The sequence below is a fragment of the Trichosurus vulpecula genome, chromosome 9, assembly GCF_011100635.1.
Source record: "Trichosurus vulpecula isolate mTriVul1 chromosome 9, mTriVul1.pri, whole genome shotgun sequence".
In the NCBI taxonomy this organism is placed as follows: domain Eukaryota; kingdom Metazoa; phylum Chordata; class Mammalia; order Diprotodontia; family Phalangeridae; genus Trichosurus; species Trichosurus vulpecula.
In genome coordinates this window covers 160,287,713-160,305,213 of record NC_050581.1, presented here as the reverse complement: position 1 = coordinate 160,305,213, position 17,501 = coordinate 160,287,713, and the positions used below count along the sequence as shown (strand labels likewise).

The window sequence follows — 17,501 nt, the reverse complement described above, 5'->3', positions numbered from 1 at the left end:
TGATCATGCCTTCCATCATATACAGGAAGCATGGGCTTTAGGGCCAGAAGAAGGCACTTAGCCCTATTTTTTCTTGTTTTGCAGAAAAGGAGACTGAAGGCCAGTGAGGTCCACAGATTTCCCATTAGACTAGCTAAGGCTGTCTAGCCAGCAAGGAGAAAAGCCAGGACTCCAACCCAGCTCCTTCTGACTGCCAAGCCAATGCCTTCTCAATAATTCAGACACATTTCACATTTTAAAGCTTAGAGTTTTCTTCATCACAGCCCTCTGGCGAGAGTAATATAGTATTATCCCCATTTGACAAGAAGGGGAAACTAAGCCTGAGAGCACAGTGACCTGCCCAAGGTCACCAGGCTAATGTGAGAACGCTGATGGCATCTTCCCTGGAGAAGGTGCTCTTCAGAGGAAAGAAAAATCACACTGTTTTACAGAGGCCAACATGGCAGGCATCCAGGAGGGAGGCTCATCTTTCATCAGGGACATCGGGGTTCACGTCCTGCCTCTGACACAGAGGTAGCTATGTGAACATGGGCAAAGTCTCAGCATCCCAGGCAACCCTTTAAAAAACTAAGTTATAAACAAGGCAGCTACCTGTATCAGTGGAGTGAGTTTCCACACCAGAAATTCTCCATAAGAATGAAATCGCAGGTCCACACCAATAACTTTTTTTTAATTATTTGATATTAAAATCAAAACATTTACTAGATGCAGATAAGGCATTATTACATGTCTACTTCTTCCCTTCACCCTGAATTCATGACATCTTCTCCACCAACCTTCTGTCCCTTTGACTCTTTTTTTCTGGTCACCACCCAAAATAACACCTCCAAATGGAAATAACCCTTTATGTAACCAATACGTTTGTTTTTTTCAACTACAAAATTGGGAGTGACTGGTGACCTCTCAATGTATACACATTTTGGGCTCTTGACTAGATTTAAAGTTCCTTCCTGTGCTAAAACTGTTCCAGTTGGGAATGCCAAGAACACCACCCTTCCACCACATGCTGAGAAGTTAAGTACAGGATTCAGATCCTGTGTCTGGATGCTCTTTATAGGTCAAGCTTCTAATTTAATTTTGCCTGTTATCCCAAAGTAGAAAGCTCCTGCAAATTTGCATCAGGAGAGCAAAACACACTGATGCAAATATAATCTTGAGATTCTGTCCTTCAGACATCTTCCCCTCTCGCCCATCCTATCATCACCCCCTTACTAATGACCCCCTTACAAATCACTTTGTATACATTTTGCGTTTGCTTCTCTGTGCATAAGGATCTATCCCAGTAGAATATATCTATTCCAGCAGAATATAAGCTCTTTGAGGACAGGAACTATTTCATGTTTGCTTTTGCACCCCCAATGCTTAGTACAGTGAAATGCATAGAGTAAATGCTTGATGAACTGAACTGAAATTTTAAAGCACACAGCAGGCCTGGAAAGATAACAACAGCTAGCATTTACATGGCACTTTACAAACATCTGACTGTGTCCTTACAACCGCCCTAAGGACGGGTGATGGTGGTGGTGGTAGTCTCATTCTACAGATGAGGAAACTGAGGCAGGCAGTGGTTAAAGTGGCTTGCCCATAGAAACACGCACACACAAATCAGGTTTTCCTGATGTCAGGTTCAGTTCTCTATTCACTGAGCCACCTCAGGACAGCTGCCATGATGCCTCACCAAATGGAATGTGCCAGAACTTATATAGTAGGGAGAAGGGGAGAGATGTGAGATGTTCCCATAGAGATAGGAGCAAAATGGATACTGTCCTAGCTGATCACTGATAATGTGACTACAAAGGATAATCACTGAATGCATCAAAAGCAAAAGCTCCAATTGCACTCACTCCTGGCTTTGGCTCCCTATACCACTGGTCAAGCATTTACTGGAACTGGCAATAGGCCACAGAAAGACAGCAGGCCTCGAAGGGGCTAATTAGCAAAGGAAGCCACCCCTACCCCCACTTCCCTTCCATGCTGGCTGGGCCACCCCTCATAGTGGTTCAACATTCGTGGGCTAAGTCGGTAACGAAGGGAGAGCCTGTGGACAAGAGGGACTCTTCTTGAAGTCAGGGATGAGGCCTGGTGAGGCCTACTACAAGGGAAGAAGGAGGCAACAATTCAACACCAGAGCAAAACATGAGGCACCAGTGATACAATGGGGTCAGAACTTGAGTTTAAAACCTGATTGTCATATGTCAATTATTTAATTTGAGGTAAAACACTTAACTTCTTCGTGCCCTTCAGTTTTCTCATCTGAGAAATGGGTATAATAATATTCCCACTACTTCATAAGGTTGTTCAGAGGTTCAAATAATATCATCTGTGTAAAGTTTTTATAATCTCTAAAAGATATCTATTTTTTTTCTTAATTATTCAAAGCACAAATAGAAGGAAGGGCACAGTTCAAGGGTGGGCAAAAGAACAGGAGAGGGAACAGAAAATGCCAAGATGATAGGTCCCAACCGGATCCTTCCACCCACGGCCGTTACAGTGATTGGAGAGGCACTGTTAACCTAGGAGAACACAAATTCAGCTTGGAGTCAGAAAACCAGTGTTTAAGCCATGATTCTTCTACTCTGGGATATCACATAATTCCTACAGGCCTCTCTGATCCTCGATTTCTCCACCTGTGAAATGGTAATAATAAAACATCTCACCTACCTAGCACCATAGTTGCCAAGATCAAATGAGAAAATGGATAAAGGGGTTTGTTGTGACTGTTTTTAAGAAAGAGGAATGTATCTAATATAAAGTACCACTAAGCATAAGGTGAGAGAGAAACCTAGAATTCTATAAAAAAAATAAGGCTGTCATGACATCAGGAAGGTAATGCCATGACTTCCAAGAGAATTGGATTTAAGTGAGGCAGGACTGTGTTACAAATGAAGAGGCATTTAAGATCCCTACCAGCCAGCTGAGGATTTAATTGTATATTGCCTTACACTATTACTACTATTTCATGTTAACAGCTCCTTAACAAAACTGTAAGACTGCTTGGGGGCAGGGATCACATCTCAGGCCTCTTCTTTATCACCTACAACCATGCTGAGTACATAGTAAATTCTTTGCAAACAGAACATTTCAAAAGCTTCCAGATCCCTCCGACTTTTATGAACTCCATCCCCCAAGCCTCCCACAACCTAAATAATAATAACTGACATTTGTACAGCCCTTGAAGGTTTGCAAAGCACTTTACATATATTATCTCATCTGATATTTATTGCCTTTTGAGCTAAAATCCCCGAGTGTGGCAATAAATCATTTTTCTTCTGCACCAAAAATATCTTAACGATGAACTTGGCTCTCTCTTAAACAAGAGGTCATGAACACTGTATGATACTGCACAGAGGAGTTATGAGGAGATTAACCTTGGAACTGGAAAAAGATAATTTGTGATTTGTGAAAACAGGCCAAATGTACAGGTTTAACAACTTCTCTCACAAAAGTAGCACATTCCCAATGTTCAGAGAAATTATTGCCAAAGCTGACACAGAAATTCTCTAGGGTAGGTACATCCTCCCCCCGCCCCTACCCACACACAGGCATGATTACTGGAACCACATAATCCAAATTTGTTTCCTTGAGAAGGAATGCAATGCTAATAATTCTCTAGCTAGCACAGGAAGAATGAAGAGAAAACGTGTCTGAAATAATCAGACCTAGAAGATATATTTCAAGGAAAATACTTGTCCTGATGGGCTAGGAAACTCTCAAATGATCAGAGGGTACACATGTATCTAACTCCAACGGAAGCCTCACTATCTTGCTACTCTCAGAGTGTTCTCAGGGCACTGCCAAATAATAAGGGTCTTTCAGAGTCTTGGTAGGCAGTGTTACATAGTGGGAAAAACACTGGACTTGGAGTCAGAAGAGACCTGGTTTTAAATTCTGGCCCTTATACTTACTAGCTGTGTGAGGCTGGACAGATCACTTGATTCTCTTAGCCTCAGTTTCCACATTTGTAAAATAGAAACAACAGTACCCATGGCACCTACATCATGGGGTTGTTAGGAAACAAAAAAAACTTTGTAAGCCTTAAAGCTCTCTAGGAATGTGGGGAGTTTTTCTATTAGTTCTGTGAAAGGCAGGACAGGTTATAAAGGCCGTGAAAACCAAGAGAGAAGTGTAAACCTGATACAGTAAAGAACATGGACCATAAAAAGAACACAGTACAATGGGGGTCTTGGATTTGGAGTCAGTAGACTGAGGTTTAAATTCTGGCTCTGTCTTTTACTATCTGTTTGACCTTAGGCAAATCATTTAACCCCCATGAGTCTCAGTTTCCTTATCTGTAAAATCAGGGAGGATGGTCTAGATCAGGGCTTCTTAAAGTTTTTCCCCTCAGGACCCCTTCAGCATGTCATAAACTGTGGGTCTCAACAGTTTAAGCACTGGTCTAGATGGTTTCTAAGGTCTCTTTTACTCTAAATCTATTTTCCTATAAAATCAAGAAATACTTAATGATACAACAATTTATTAGGCAGAAGAGTTAACATGTACTATTTTATGTCCCTGTGAAATTATGTATGTGAAGATGGCCTGTCTCATGACTCACTTCCCAAGAGGAACTTCTAATTTTCCCAATTCAAATTGTTTCTCCTCATCTCTGTCATAATTATATATTCACATAAACCCAGAAGATTCGCGAGACAATGCTGACAAGCTGGAGCACATCCAGATGAAGGTGACCAGGCTGGTGAGAGGACATGGCATGCAAAGATCAGTGGAAGGAATGGATCGTGTTTAACCTGCAGCACAGAAGACTCAGTAGAGAACAGTGACAAGTGGTTTCCAAGTAGGTGAAGGCCTGTCAAGTGCAAGAACAATCAGACTTTTTAATGCTCGTTCCAAAAGGCCAGAACCTAAAGCATCAGGAAGAAGGTATAGATGCAGATTTCCGCCTGAAGTAAGAAAACCAATGGGGCTGATGGAGATCTCCCTTTCTAGAAATACTCAAGCAAAAGCCAGCTAACTACCTCTCAGAGATGGTGTTGATGAGGGCACAGTCTCTGGGAACCCCCTTGAATCTGGAATACAGTCTCTGGGAGCCCCCTTGAACTGTCCTTGAATCTTCCAACTGGATCTGGCCTTCCCCTAAGGCCACAAGCCTCACATTATCATTAGGCCCAAATCTCTACCTAGCCTCGCCCTTTGTTGTTCAGCTACTTCCCACCCTTAATCCCATTACCTCACCTTGCCCTCCTTGGACTTCCCCTCAAGACCCTCCCTAAACCCCTCCTCTAGTCACCCCAGACCACCCCTCAATCCCTCCTACAATCTTTGTGTATATAATCTCCATCTTGCCTCCATGAAGGTGCTCAGATTCAATCTAATTCAGTAGGTTGAATATGGCCCGCTTGTGGAAACAGGCGTCACAAGGTGGGGGGATTTCTTGAGACAGCCCATTGTGGTGAATCCCTAATAAACTTTGTCTTTTCCCTTGGCTGAGAAGGCTTGAGTCGAATTCTTTCGGCAGGACCCGGTGCGTCAGTATTTTGGGGTGTCAACCACCCCTCAACCTTTTACCTCTTCATTTATGGTGCGTTGGCCGGGAACGACTGCTAATCTCAAGTGTTTCTCCAGCCAAGACTGGAAGGTAAGCCTCTCCCTAACCCTAACCCCTTCTCGCTCTCCAAGCATTTTGGAAGTGCTTTTCGGGCCTGACTTCCCAGGTCCCAGTAGGTCAGACAGCTGCTTGCTGTCTTGGACTCAGCCTGACGCTCTCAGTTCGGTCCAGTGGTTTATGTTCAAGGCCATGGACCTGGGCACACCTTCTGAAGCATAGAGGACAAGGACGGACGCCCTATCCGGAAGTATGCCCCCAATTTTCCCAATTCTCTCAGTGCTAGGGAATGGAAAAATCTCAGGTACCTTTTTGTGTTTGTTTTTTCCTGTCTTGCTTTGTTCCTTTTTGAGGCTTACTCCTAGATCCTCTTTGCAGAGGAAGGGACTTCCAGCCCCCTGGGCACACAATGGGTCAAACCTCCTCGATTCCCAAAAATTCGCCGTTAGGCTGTCTTTTACAAAATTGGAAAAAGTTTAAGTTCTCTAAAGAACTTAAAAAGAAAAAGCTGATATACCTTTGCAATACTGCTTGGCCACAATATCGCCTAGAAGGCCATGAGGAGTGGCCTTATTTTGGGACTTTACAATATAATACTCTTTTTCAGTTAAATTTATATTGTCAGCGAGAAGGAAAATGGACAGAAATTCCTTACATAATGACCTTCGTGGAGCTCTCTCGGAACCCCGTTCTCAGAAAAGACTGTAAGATGCTCGTAGCTAGAGCTCCCCCACAAAGGGGCAATGGGGGTCAACAGGATATTTTGGATAACCCCTTCCTTATGGCCCCCAGGGCTTCAACCCCAGCCCCTCCTCCTGTTCCCCAACCTCCCCGGAGCACCCTTGTTTCCTGTGCTCCCCCTTCCGTGGCCGTCCCCTCTTTCTCTTGGTTTCCTGTAGTGCAATCCTCCTCTTATCCTGCCTCCTTCATGGTCCAAGTCTCCTACCCTGCCTCTCCTCCCATGGCCCCTCCCGCCTTGGTGACCCCTGCTCAGGTCCCAGCCAACGGTCTTGTTGAGGTGCCTCCCTCCGTGGCCCCTTCCCCTGAAGGGACCCCTACTCAGGTTCTGGCCTCACAGCCTGCCCCTATTTCAGGCCCTGCAGTATCTACCACCATGGGCCCTACCCCAAAGGCAACCCCTACTCAGGTTCCAGTCTCGGGTTCTGCTCCCAAGGCAGTACCTCCTCCCCTGGTCCCTCTCTCTGAGGTGGCTCCCACTCAGGTACTCTTTGGTATCTCCCTCTCCGACACCTACCCCTGCTCAGGTACTAGCTGATCTTCTCCATTGCCAGCCAAATGCCCTGGCCTTGCAGTCTAATCTACCTCAGCCCCAAGCTCCAGGTCTCACAGCTCCTTCAAGGCTTTTTCCCCTGAGGGAAATGCCTGCCTCCCCTGCTGGGACAAGGAGATTGCATGTTCCATTCTCCATTTCAGATCTCCTTCAAATTAAAGAAAAACTGCGGAGATACTCAGAAGATCCCACTAAGTTTACTGAGGGTTTTAGGGATCTGTCACTGCAATTTGAACTTTCTTGGTATGATTTGCATATCCTTTTCTCTACCTGTTGTACCACTGAGGAGAAGAGGAGAATCTGGGAACATGCCCAAAAAGTTGGGGATCGTTTGGCTAGCAATAACCCCATAAAATACCCCCCAGGTACAGCTGCTGTTCCCACTAGTGACCCAGGATGGAATTATCAAAGGAGTGAGGATAGAGAAAAGAGAGACCATATGGTAATTTGCCTGTTAGAAGGCCTAAGAACTGCATTTCAAAAGCAAATAAATTTTCAAAAAATCAGGGAAATTACTCAGGGAGAAAAAGAAAACCCTGCTCTTTTCCAGGCCCGGCTAGTAGAAGCTATTAAGAAGTATACAAATTTGGATCCTGATTCTGTTGAAGGGGCGGCAATAGTTAACATGTATTTCATTAATCAGTCTGCCCCAGATATTAGGAGGAAACTGCAGAAATTGGCAATGGGACCCCAAACACCTCAGGTCCAGTTGCTGGAGACAGCCTTTGGAGTCTTCAACAATAGAGACCTAGTTGCAGCAGAGGAAAGGAAACTCAGGGAAAGAGCTAGAGACAGAGAACATACCCAAGTAGCCCCCCTCCAGGGAGCCCCCTTGGAAGCTCATTGGCTCGGGCAGTGGGGAAACCTGCTTTCGATGCCACAAGAAGGGTCACTGGTCTAAGGAGTGCCCCTCTAGGGCGCCCCCCTGGAAGAAGCCTCCAGGATCCAGGCCTCTAGGACCGTGCCCAGCATGTAACCAGGAGGGACATTGGAGGTGTCCCCGAGGCTGGAAAAGTGGTAGAGCCTCCTCCCAGTACCCTGTCCTCCAGTCTTCTCAAGACTCAGAAGGAGGGGAAAGCCTGGGGCTTGGCTGTGCTCCCACTTTCTCCACCTCTCTCGCGGAGCCCTGGGCAAAATCGAGGCAGAAGGTAAGGTTACCCACTTTATCACGGCTATGTTCTCTTGTTTTAACTAATTGCTCTGGCCCCACATGCCCCTCGACCCATCAGGTCATGGGCATCAAGGATCTGTTGTCTGAACACCCCTTCTCTGGCCCTGCCCCCTTTTGGGGAAGGGACCTGATGGTGAAATGGGGAAGCCAATTTTCTCTAGTTAAACCTCATAACTCCCTTTTCCCTCTGTTTACCAGACCTCCCCATGTTCCCTCAGAGGTGTGGGAGAAGGTTGAGCCAATTGTTTGGGATCAGGGAATTCCTGGGCAAGCTACTTCTGCCACCCCAGCCATAGTTCCCCTCCATAGCCTTCAATATCCAATTAAGCCCAAGGTTTGGGAGGGACTGCAACCATTAATTGGCACTCAAGGCCCCGACTCACTCCCTCTAGAGTGGGGCCCCTACCCAGCACAAGCTTTTGGGACTTTGAAAACTAAACTGACCACCACTCCAGCATTAGCTTTACCTAATCTAGAAAAACCTTTCACTCTCTATGTTGATGAAAGGAGAGGACAGGCCTTAGGAGTCCTAACCCAGTCCTTAGGACTTGACCACAAGCCCTGTCTTCCAAAACAATTAGATTCTCTGGCTGCTACAGCCATTCCAATTGAGGAAGCTTCTAAGCCTCCAGCAGACCTGCCCCTAGAAGCTCTGACTTGCCAGAGCACCCTGGAAGCAGATCGCCACCAGTGGCTGGCTAACAACAGGCTCACCACATATCAAATCTTGTTCTTAGATACCCCCGACCTAATTTGGATGTGCTACACACTCGTGAACCCCGAAGCAGTGTGGTACAAAGAACAAGTGATTAGGGGAGCTAGGTATGAAATAGTCATCTTTAATTCCCACCAGGGATATTGTCCTTTCTCTGTACTCCTGTACCGTCTGTTTGCTGCTTGTTTGCTTAACCTCTTCGCCAAGTTTGTCTCCTCCAGACTCCAAGCCATCAACTTCCAGATGATTGTACCCCTTGAACTGGACTCATCGAGACCCCTTGAACTGGACCCATCAAGCCGGGAACAGATCTACACCCCTTGCTAGCAGGAAGCAGTTTCAGAAGCTGAGATCTTCGTCCCTGACCCCAAAAGAATTTGGGTCCTATATGTTTGAGGGGGGAATGATGAGGGCACAGTCTCTGGGAACCCCCTTGAATCTGGAATACAGTCTCTGGGAGCCCCCTTGAACTGTCCTTGAATCTTCCAACTGGATCTGGCCTTCCCCTAAGGCCACAAGCCTCACATTATCATTAGGCCCAAATCTCTACCTAGCCTCGCCCTTTGTTGTTCAGCTACTTCCCACCCTTAATCCCATTACCTCACCTTGCCCTCCTTGGACTTCCCCTCAAGACCCTCCCTAAAACCCTCCTCTAGTCACCCCAGACCACCCCTCAATCCCTCCTACAATCTTTGTGTATATAATCTCCATCTTGCCTCCATGAAGGTGCTCAGATTCAATCTAATTCAGTAGGTTGAATCTGGCCCGCTTGTGAAAACAGGCGTCACAGGGTGGGGGGATTTCTTGAGACAGCCCGTTGTGGTGAATCCCTAATAAACTTTGTCTTTTCCCTTGGCTGAGAAGGCTTGAGTCGAATTCTTTCGGCAGGACCCGGTGCATCAATATTTTGGGGTGCCCAGCACCCCTCAACCTTTTACCTCTTCAGTGTAAAAAGGACTGCTATTCGGGTAGAGGCGAGATCTAAAAGCCTCAGTCCTTGGCCACCTAAGCATCATGGCTGCTTTCCCAGACTTCCCTTAGGCTTCTAATGAGTTCCTTATGGTGTGGCAAATACCTGCATAAAGGCAAAGCGCCTTTACTTAGCTGCTATTATAAAAGAAGCTTAAAGCCAGGGTTGGAAAAGGCTTTTACTGAAGGTTCGGGCTAAAGGAATGGCCATGAAATGACACAATTTTATTAGGGGCACATCCAAATCCAGAGAAGAGGGCTCTACTCAGCTCTTCTGGCCACATGCTATCCTTAGGAGGCTGGAACCTAAAGGAGGAAGGCCTTCCATGATTAACTCATAGTGTTCTAAATGCAACCTCTTCTCAAAAACGCTTTCACAGTAAGTCAATAGTTTTTACCACCTTCAACTTCCAAATGATTTTTTTATTTTTAGGGTGGGCCTATTATAGGGGCTTAAACATACGTAAGACAATTTCCTCACACTTCTCCCAGCTGTCCCAATGCATATAATCTTAAAGTTTAAAGACAGAATGATCTAGTGAAGAGGCTACTGGGCTTGGAATCAGGGAGATTTGGATTCAAATCCTGCCTCAGACACTTCCCTGTATAAACCTCGAACAAGTCATTTAAGAGGGAATTTACTGTCACAGCTCTGGAGTCCACCCCCCTTATTGTACAGGCGAGGAGAATGGAGCTCAGGAAAGTCCAGTGACTTGCTCAGGGAAGTGTCTGAACCCAGGTCCTCAAACCCCAGAGCTGTGGCTCTTCCTACTGTTCCATGCTGTCTCCCTTCTAACTTGGCACACACCTTCCGATTCAGTTTTGATATTTTTTTCTGTCACTATTTTGAGATCATGTGCAACAAGGCAGAGAATGCACATTGTCTGTTTACTACACCAGTGAAATATTACCCTACACTTACACTTACATTCAATTAGCATGATACAAGCTTTAAGCACCCGCAGAATCACAGAATTTCAGGGATGGAAGGGCCCTTAGCAGCCATCCATCTAGTCCAATGTATACCTCCAAAAAGAATCCCACCATAATAAACCCAGAAAACAACTGTCTGGCTTCTGCTAAAAGATTTCCAACAGAGGAAACCCACTTCTTGCTGATGTGGCCCAGCCCACTTCGGGAATATTACTGAAGTCAGGATTTAATTTACCTCTTTGCAATTGCATTATTCCTAATTCTGCCCTTTGGGGCCAAACAAAACAAGTGTACTTCCTCTTCCATGTGACAGTCTTTCAAATGTACAACTTGAATACAGTCATCCCTACTCCCCCCACCCCCACCCCAGTCTTCATTTCACCAATCTAAACTTCTCCTGCTTCTTCAAGTGATCCTTGCACAACATGGAGTCAAGACCCCTAACATCCTGACTGTTCTCCTCTGAACATGCTCCATTATCCATGTTCTTCATGAAATGCAGCTGCTGGAGCCAAACACGATGCTCCAGATGTGGTGTGGCCAGGGCAGGGATAACCAGCCCAGGGCTACAGAAGGCATTTCAATGACTGATCCTACATGGGATCAGATCAGTTGCTAAAACTTCTCTCTTCCCCTCTCTTCGGTTTTTGCTTTAACCTAAAAGATCATGAACTCAATTTATAAATGAGGGAAGAAATCTTGCCAATAATTCTTGTCAGTTATCACAAGAGAATTAGTATCCTTCCTTCCCCCTGCCCTCCTAACCCAACTCTGGCAAATGATACCATAAATTCATTTTCTAGAGATAAGTGGTTCACTTGAAATTCTAATCTTTGGCAACTAATGGATCAAGTAATTAAACAGTTACACGGCCTAATTCTGAATGTTCCCATTGTAAGCTTATGCGTGTATGTGGGTTTGGTTGTTTTTTTTTAATATCCACTTTTAGCACAAGAAATGATTCTTTAGGATGAGAGGTCTTTGGGTACCTTAAAACTAGGTCACTTTATTAATCATGAAAAAGGAAATTCATTCCAGCATAAATTTAATCAAAATAGTTAATTACCATGTGACATTGATTTCACCTGAGCCAGATATTGGTGCTGAAAATGTGATCTCAGCGATGGAAGCAATCTAATGATGAGCATGATCTACCAAAGGCAGGGCTCAGAAGTCAGACAGAACAATATACAGATGGCTTCATTTTTATGAAAAAGGCCCCCATGATGGAGTAATTTTTAGGACGAGAACAGAATAAGACACACACTCTTGGCTCCTTGTAAATCTGCATCCTTTGACTGGACAACACAGTATAGAAATATGTCAGAAAATAGCATGTGATGCAAGAGCGAATTTATGCTTACTGACACAAGAGTTAAACGGCATCACAGATTTACCCAGTTCAATTCTACAAACATTAAGTGCCTACCATGTGCCAGGTACTGTCCTACATGCTGTGGATACAAAGATAAAAAAAAAATTCTTTCCCTAAAGGAGTTTATGTTCTCTTGGGTGATATAATTTGTAAGCATAGAAGTAAATTTACAACGTTTTAAGGAAACAGAGAACTTTAACAATTGCAGGGCCCAGGGAAGACAACAAGCTTACTCTCCCATGTCTTTATCAATGACTGTTCATCTGGATGAGTTATTTACAAAGCCAAATGGAAGAGGAAGAGACAGTCTCTAGGGATGGTGAGGTATTCCAGATACCCCTGTTAGTGGATGACATTGTATTGACTGATCATGCCCCAGAACATTACAGAACCTGCTGAATGAGCTCAATAATCACTCAAAAGAATTTGGCTTATTGACATCAGAACACCCAAGCCAAAGAACAATGGCAATGCAGCTAGACAGACAAACTTTACAATTTTTCCATTACTGTGTGTGTCTTGTCCAGACATTAGTCTGAGCCAATGAACTAGGCAGAGAACTGAGCTGGGAGGGAAAAGCTGGCTGGATTGCCTTTAGAAACTTCCCAGTACTTTCAAAGATACTAAGTTTCTACTCAAAGCAAAGGTCCACCTTTTTAATATAATAAGATGATAACATTCTTCCACTGATGTTGTAAGTGGTATCATCTGCGGACTATGGACCTCTGAAGAATCAAATGATGGTCAAACAACGGGCAACAGAGATGGGCAGGTTGAACAGAGGACAAGTTTTATTTAACCTGAAAGGAGATTCAAAGTACAGCTGAGCCCATAAATAGTCATAGATAACTCTTGAAATGGGTCCTACAAAGTTCACCTGACTCTCAGTACCACTTAAAGAATATATCCAAGTAGCTTCTCTTTCAAGCACTGTCTCCCCTCCTAGACGACCAGATGGATTTGCAGATCTGTCGCCAAGGAACTACCACTACCCACTATTACTACCACCACCACCACCACCACCACTGCTACCACTACTACTACTACTACTACTACTACTACATAAGTCATGATTGACTTCTCCTGAATGGGACAAGTAGATTCTGTTTGTTTTCTGCTTCTGGAGACTCCAGTGAAATCTTTGGGATTAAAATGAGGATCTGACAAAGACAGTGGGTGCTCCTGGATGTCCTGACTCAGTGCTTCTGCTCCTGGTGGATTAATGGATCTGTGTCTCTCCCCTATAGATGAGTCTGTTTCTGCAGGTCTGTCTCTTTCTTCACCCCAAGTGGCACTCCATGGGAAAGTGTTGGCTTTTCTTCCTAGTGTATCTCTCTCTTTGGGGGAAAGGGATTATTTTTTTGCTTTCATCCCAATATTTCTTTTTCTAGTGAGAACTCCTGACCATTTTAAAGGTTGAGGCCTAGGGCCAACTCTAATGAACTTCCATATCAAGATAGTGTCAACTCTTTGTTCCTCATTGCTTCTCCAATTCAATTATTTCGCTAAGCACTTCTTCATAAATTCTAGAGAAGAAAGTGAATTCACACTCTTTCAAAGAGCATACCTTGCCCAGGGAAAGGTCAAGTTCATCCTTTGTTCCTCCTGTAAGGCATATTTCACAGAAACCCATCTGGATCCCCACCAAATCAGTCTAAGTACATATGTACACTAGCTTCTAGTTGAGGAATCCAAAGGCAATAAAGAACTTTGTAAGGGAGGGAGGGAAAGGAGAAAATCATATGTGGATAGGATTTGGGGAAATGGTTTTATGATTCAAAATCACAACAATGGATGTTCATCATAAAGTTTGTTGGCTGCTGCCCCATCATACAAATAGAGAAATAACTCAATGACATATTCTATAAACTTCCACCCAAATGAGTAAATGGGGAGGGAATTACTTATTCAACAGCCTCCAAAGTACATTTACCTTTTGGTGGGAATCTAAATCACAGCATATGACTATTGAGTCTTGGGGGAAAAATATGTAAGATCCTGTAACAAAGAGGAACTTACCAAAATGTCAAAGAGTTGGCCCAAGGTTGACTTTAAGTTTTGTTACCTCCTGAGGGGCCTTCTGAGTTACTTAAGTACTTTCTGTATTTGTTAACTGGCTCTTGTGAGCCCTCTGCATCTTCTGCACTTTCTGTGCAGCTTATTAAAGGCTGTCCTATTTGAGATGCCTTTAGTTCCTAGAGTGCTTGTGTGACAGCTGGCCTCTCCTTTTATCCACATTTGGGAAACCTAGACAGAACTCTAACTAAAAGTTTTATTTTGGAGATTTCCTTGGAATAAACTCTAGGGTGGAGGCAAAGGAAAAAGCGAACATTCAGGGTGGGTCTGACCCTATCTGTATAAGCTCTGAGATTTGAGGGATCCGGAGCCATGGATCACCAAGGTTTTATTATGACACAGTATGGAACAATGGAAAGAGTGCTAGACTTGGAGCCAAAAGAATAGGTTAGAAAGCTCAATGTGTGATAATTTTCCTATTCTGGATCTTACTTTCTTCATCTAAAAAATAAGAAATCTAAACTGAGTAACTTATAAGATCCTTTTGAACTCTAAGCCTGTGACCCAGTGAACACTTCCAGAACTTAAAGATTTACAGTATTCCTCCATGCATAAGCACCAAGCCTATATATGGAAATAAAATGGAAAGAAATTTCTGTAGACAATTTAAAGAAATTAGGCTTATCTTCTTTTCTACTGAACTCACACCCATCACAAATGTCTCTCCCTAATGTGAGCCATCCCAGATCTCTCATGAGTCTTGGATCATCTGAACTAAGTGAATTAATAAAAGAAGCATCTCAAAATCACCATTTGCAAAGAGCCCCATCTTTGCACAAAGAAGAGAAGGGCCTGGGTCATTAAAAATACACAGCTGAGAGGGAAAAACAGGGAGAGACCCTATAGTAGAATGAAAAAAGCACTGGACTGGAGTCATAGATCTGCCAAAAAACAGCTCTGTGACTGTTCAAGTCACTTACCTTCACTGTGCTTCATTATCCTCATCTACACAGCAAGGGGAATAATACCTGCATTATTTACCTACAAGTGTTGCTGTGAAAAAACCACTTTTGCAAACAGTGAAGCACTAAATGTGGGCTAGCATTACTTCACTTCAGGTCAAGCCATGTTCCAAATTCCTTCTGCTTATGGCACATGAGCCACAAGTTATTCCTGCAAAAGAGTAGTCCTGTCATTGACAGGGCAAAAAAAAAAAGCAAAGCAAAAAACCAAAGTGCAAATAAAAATCTACCACAAATCATGTAGGTTTTACAAGGCACACATTTTATACCTAGAATTCTTTTAAAAGTTAAGCTAATGAGAGTTTCCAAAGTCTTCCACCTGTCTTTTTTTGTTAAATTCTCAGCTTAATTCTCAGTTTAATCCCAAAGATTTCAGTGGAGTCTCTAGAAGCTAGTAAACAAAAATAGTCTACTGATCCTATTCAGGGAAACCAACCATAACTTTTGGGGTGGTGGTGGTAGTGGTGGTAGTGGTGGTGGTGGTGGTGGTAGTAGTGGTAGTAGTAGTAGTAGTAGTAGTAGTAGTAGTAGTAGTAGTGGGGGTGGGGGTGGGAGTAGGGGTGGTGGTAGTAGTAATGATCATGGTGATGGTAGTAGTAATGGTAGTGGTGGTAGCAGTAGCAGTGATAATGGTGGTAGTGGTAGTGGTGGTGAAGCTGATGGTGGCAGGGGCAGTAGTAGTGATGGTGGTGCTGGTAGCAGTAGTAGTAGTAACAGTACTAGTGGTGGTACTGGCAGCAGTAGTAGTAGAAGTAGTAGACATACTAGTAATAGCCCACGTTTATAGAGAGCTTTAAGATTTGCAAAGCACTTTCTTCACAATAGCCCTAGAAGGGAGGCAATCTAAACATTACAATTCTTTTTTTTTGCAGATGAAAGGGGGCTAGAGGTCTCAAGGTCATTCAGGTAGTAATCCCTGGAGGACATAAACTGTTAGCAATGTATACATCATTTACAATGAGTCTCAGAAACAGGACTGTCTCCAAATAAAATGAACATAGGAGAAATAGTATCTGGCATTCAAACAGGCAATATTCTGTACTATTTATCTTCGGCATTCCTCTTTATCAGGTTCTCAGGACCTCCCCAGGCCATTCATGGCCTCGACTTTCACATCATCACATCCTCCTAGCTGCAACAGAGCCAGTGCAGTTTGGGTGAGCAGCAGAAGAGCTAAGGTTGGGCTATTGTTCCTATATGGGAGTCTGCCCTGGTGACTCCACAAACCTGGCATGAAATACATGCATTTTCCCAAGTGACTTTTACCTTATGGCACATGTACGATCCTCCTTTCTTCACTCGGTCACTCCCAGACTGGGGCCCTTTCTGTAGATGGAGAGAGGACAAGATGTCAGGCCAGAAAACAAGACTGCCCATTGTCAAGTGAAGAGAGGCCACTCCAGCCCAACCATCCATTTCTGTTTCCCTGAAGCATATCATTCACATGGAACTTTTGCTCAGGCTATTCCTGATCCTCCTTCTCTCTGCCCCCAGAACCTGGTCACCGTTTCCTATTCTCCTCCTACCCAAGTCCTATTAATCTTGTAATAGCCCAACCTAGTGACCATTTCCTTTATGAAACCTTTCATGATTGCTCCAGCCTACCCACCCTGTCTCTAAATTTCTCTATCAGTACTGTAACACTTAATCATAGGCTGGTCACTTTATATCAACCAATAACTTAATCAGCAAATATATATTAAGTATCTATATACATTAGGCACTCCCAAGTCACCAAGGACACAAAAACAAAAATTAAACAGTCGCTCCCCACACACACACACACACACACACACACACACCCCAAGGTAATTGTTGGGCAGGCAGAGGCACTAACTAGCACGTGGTGGGGGGTGGGGAGGGGAGGGTAGAGAAAGGTCACACATAGAAAGTAGCCCTTGAGCTGAATTTTGAAAGAAAGTCGGGATTCAAAGTGGTAGAAGTGAAGAGTGGGTGAATTCTGGCATGGGGGGCAGTCTGTGCGAAGGTACAGTGACCTCATCAACTCTTCCAGACATTAAATATAACACAATCTTAGATGAAGCCTCAGTATCCCGAGTATTAAGGAGTGAAGGAAGTGAAAGACTAAGGGCCTTGTACTGTCATCCAGGGTTGTTATTTAACATCTCATGTATGAATGTCTTGTCTCTTCATCTATCTAAACTATAAGCTCCGAGAGGTCAAGGACTATTTATCAAGCCCCCTTGTATGTGCTCAGCACACAGGGGTATACTACAGATGAGCTGCCTGAGAAGATCTTCAGATCTCATACTGGATACTTCTGGGCCAGACCAGAATCTGCCGGCCTGCTCCTTCTAGGAAGGGTGGGCATGGGCTAACCGTGCCTTCATCGCCAGGCCCTGAATGTGGACATCCCAGAAGCTTACCCGCTAACATGAGATTGTCACACTTGGGGAGCCAAGGGCAAAGCAGTCTACAGAGCAGA

The 17,501-nt window shown here is 44.1% G+C and overlaps 1 protein-coding gene across 1 annotated transcript in view; it reads right to left on the bottom strand.

Annotated features, from left to right (window-relative positions):
* The window catches only part of SUMF1 (sulfatase modifying factor 1), a 118,261-nt gene that overhangs the window by 1,140 nt on the left and 99,620 nt on the right, over nt 1–17,501 (bottom strand). Inside the window, exon 10 of the mRNA XM_036739658.1 lies at nt 16,322–16,381. Within this exon, the coding sequence (XP_036595553.1) occupies nt 16,322–16,381 (60 nt within the window). The remainder of the gene's footprint in view (nt 1–16,321; nt 16,382–17,501) is intronic.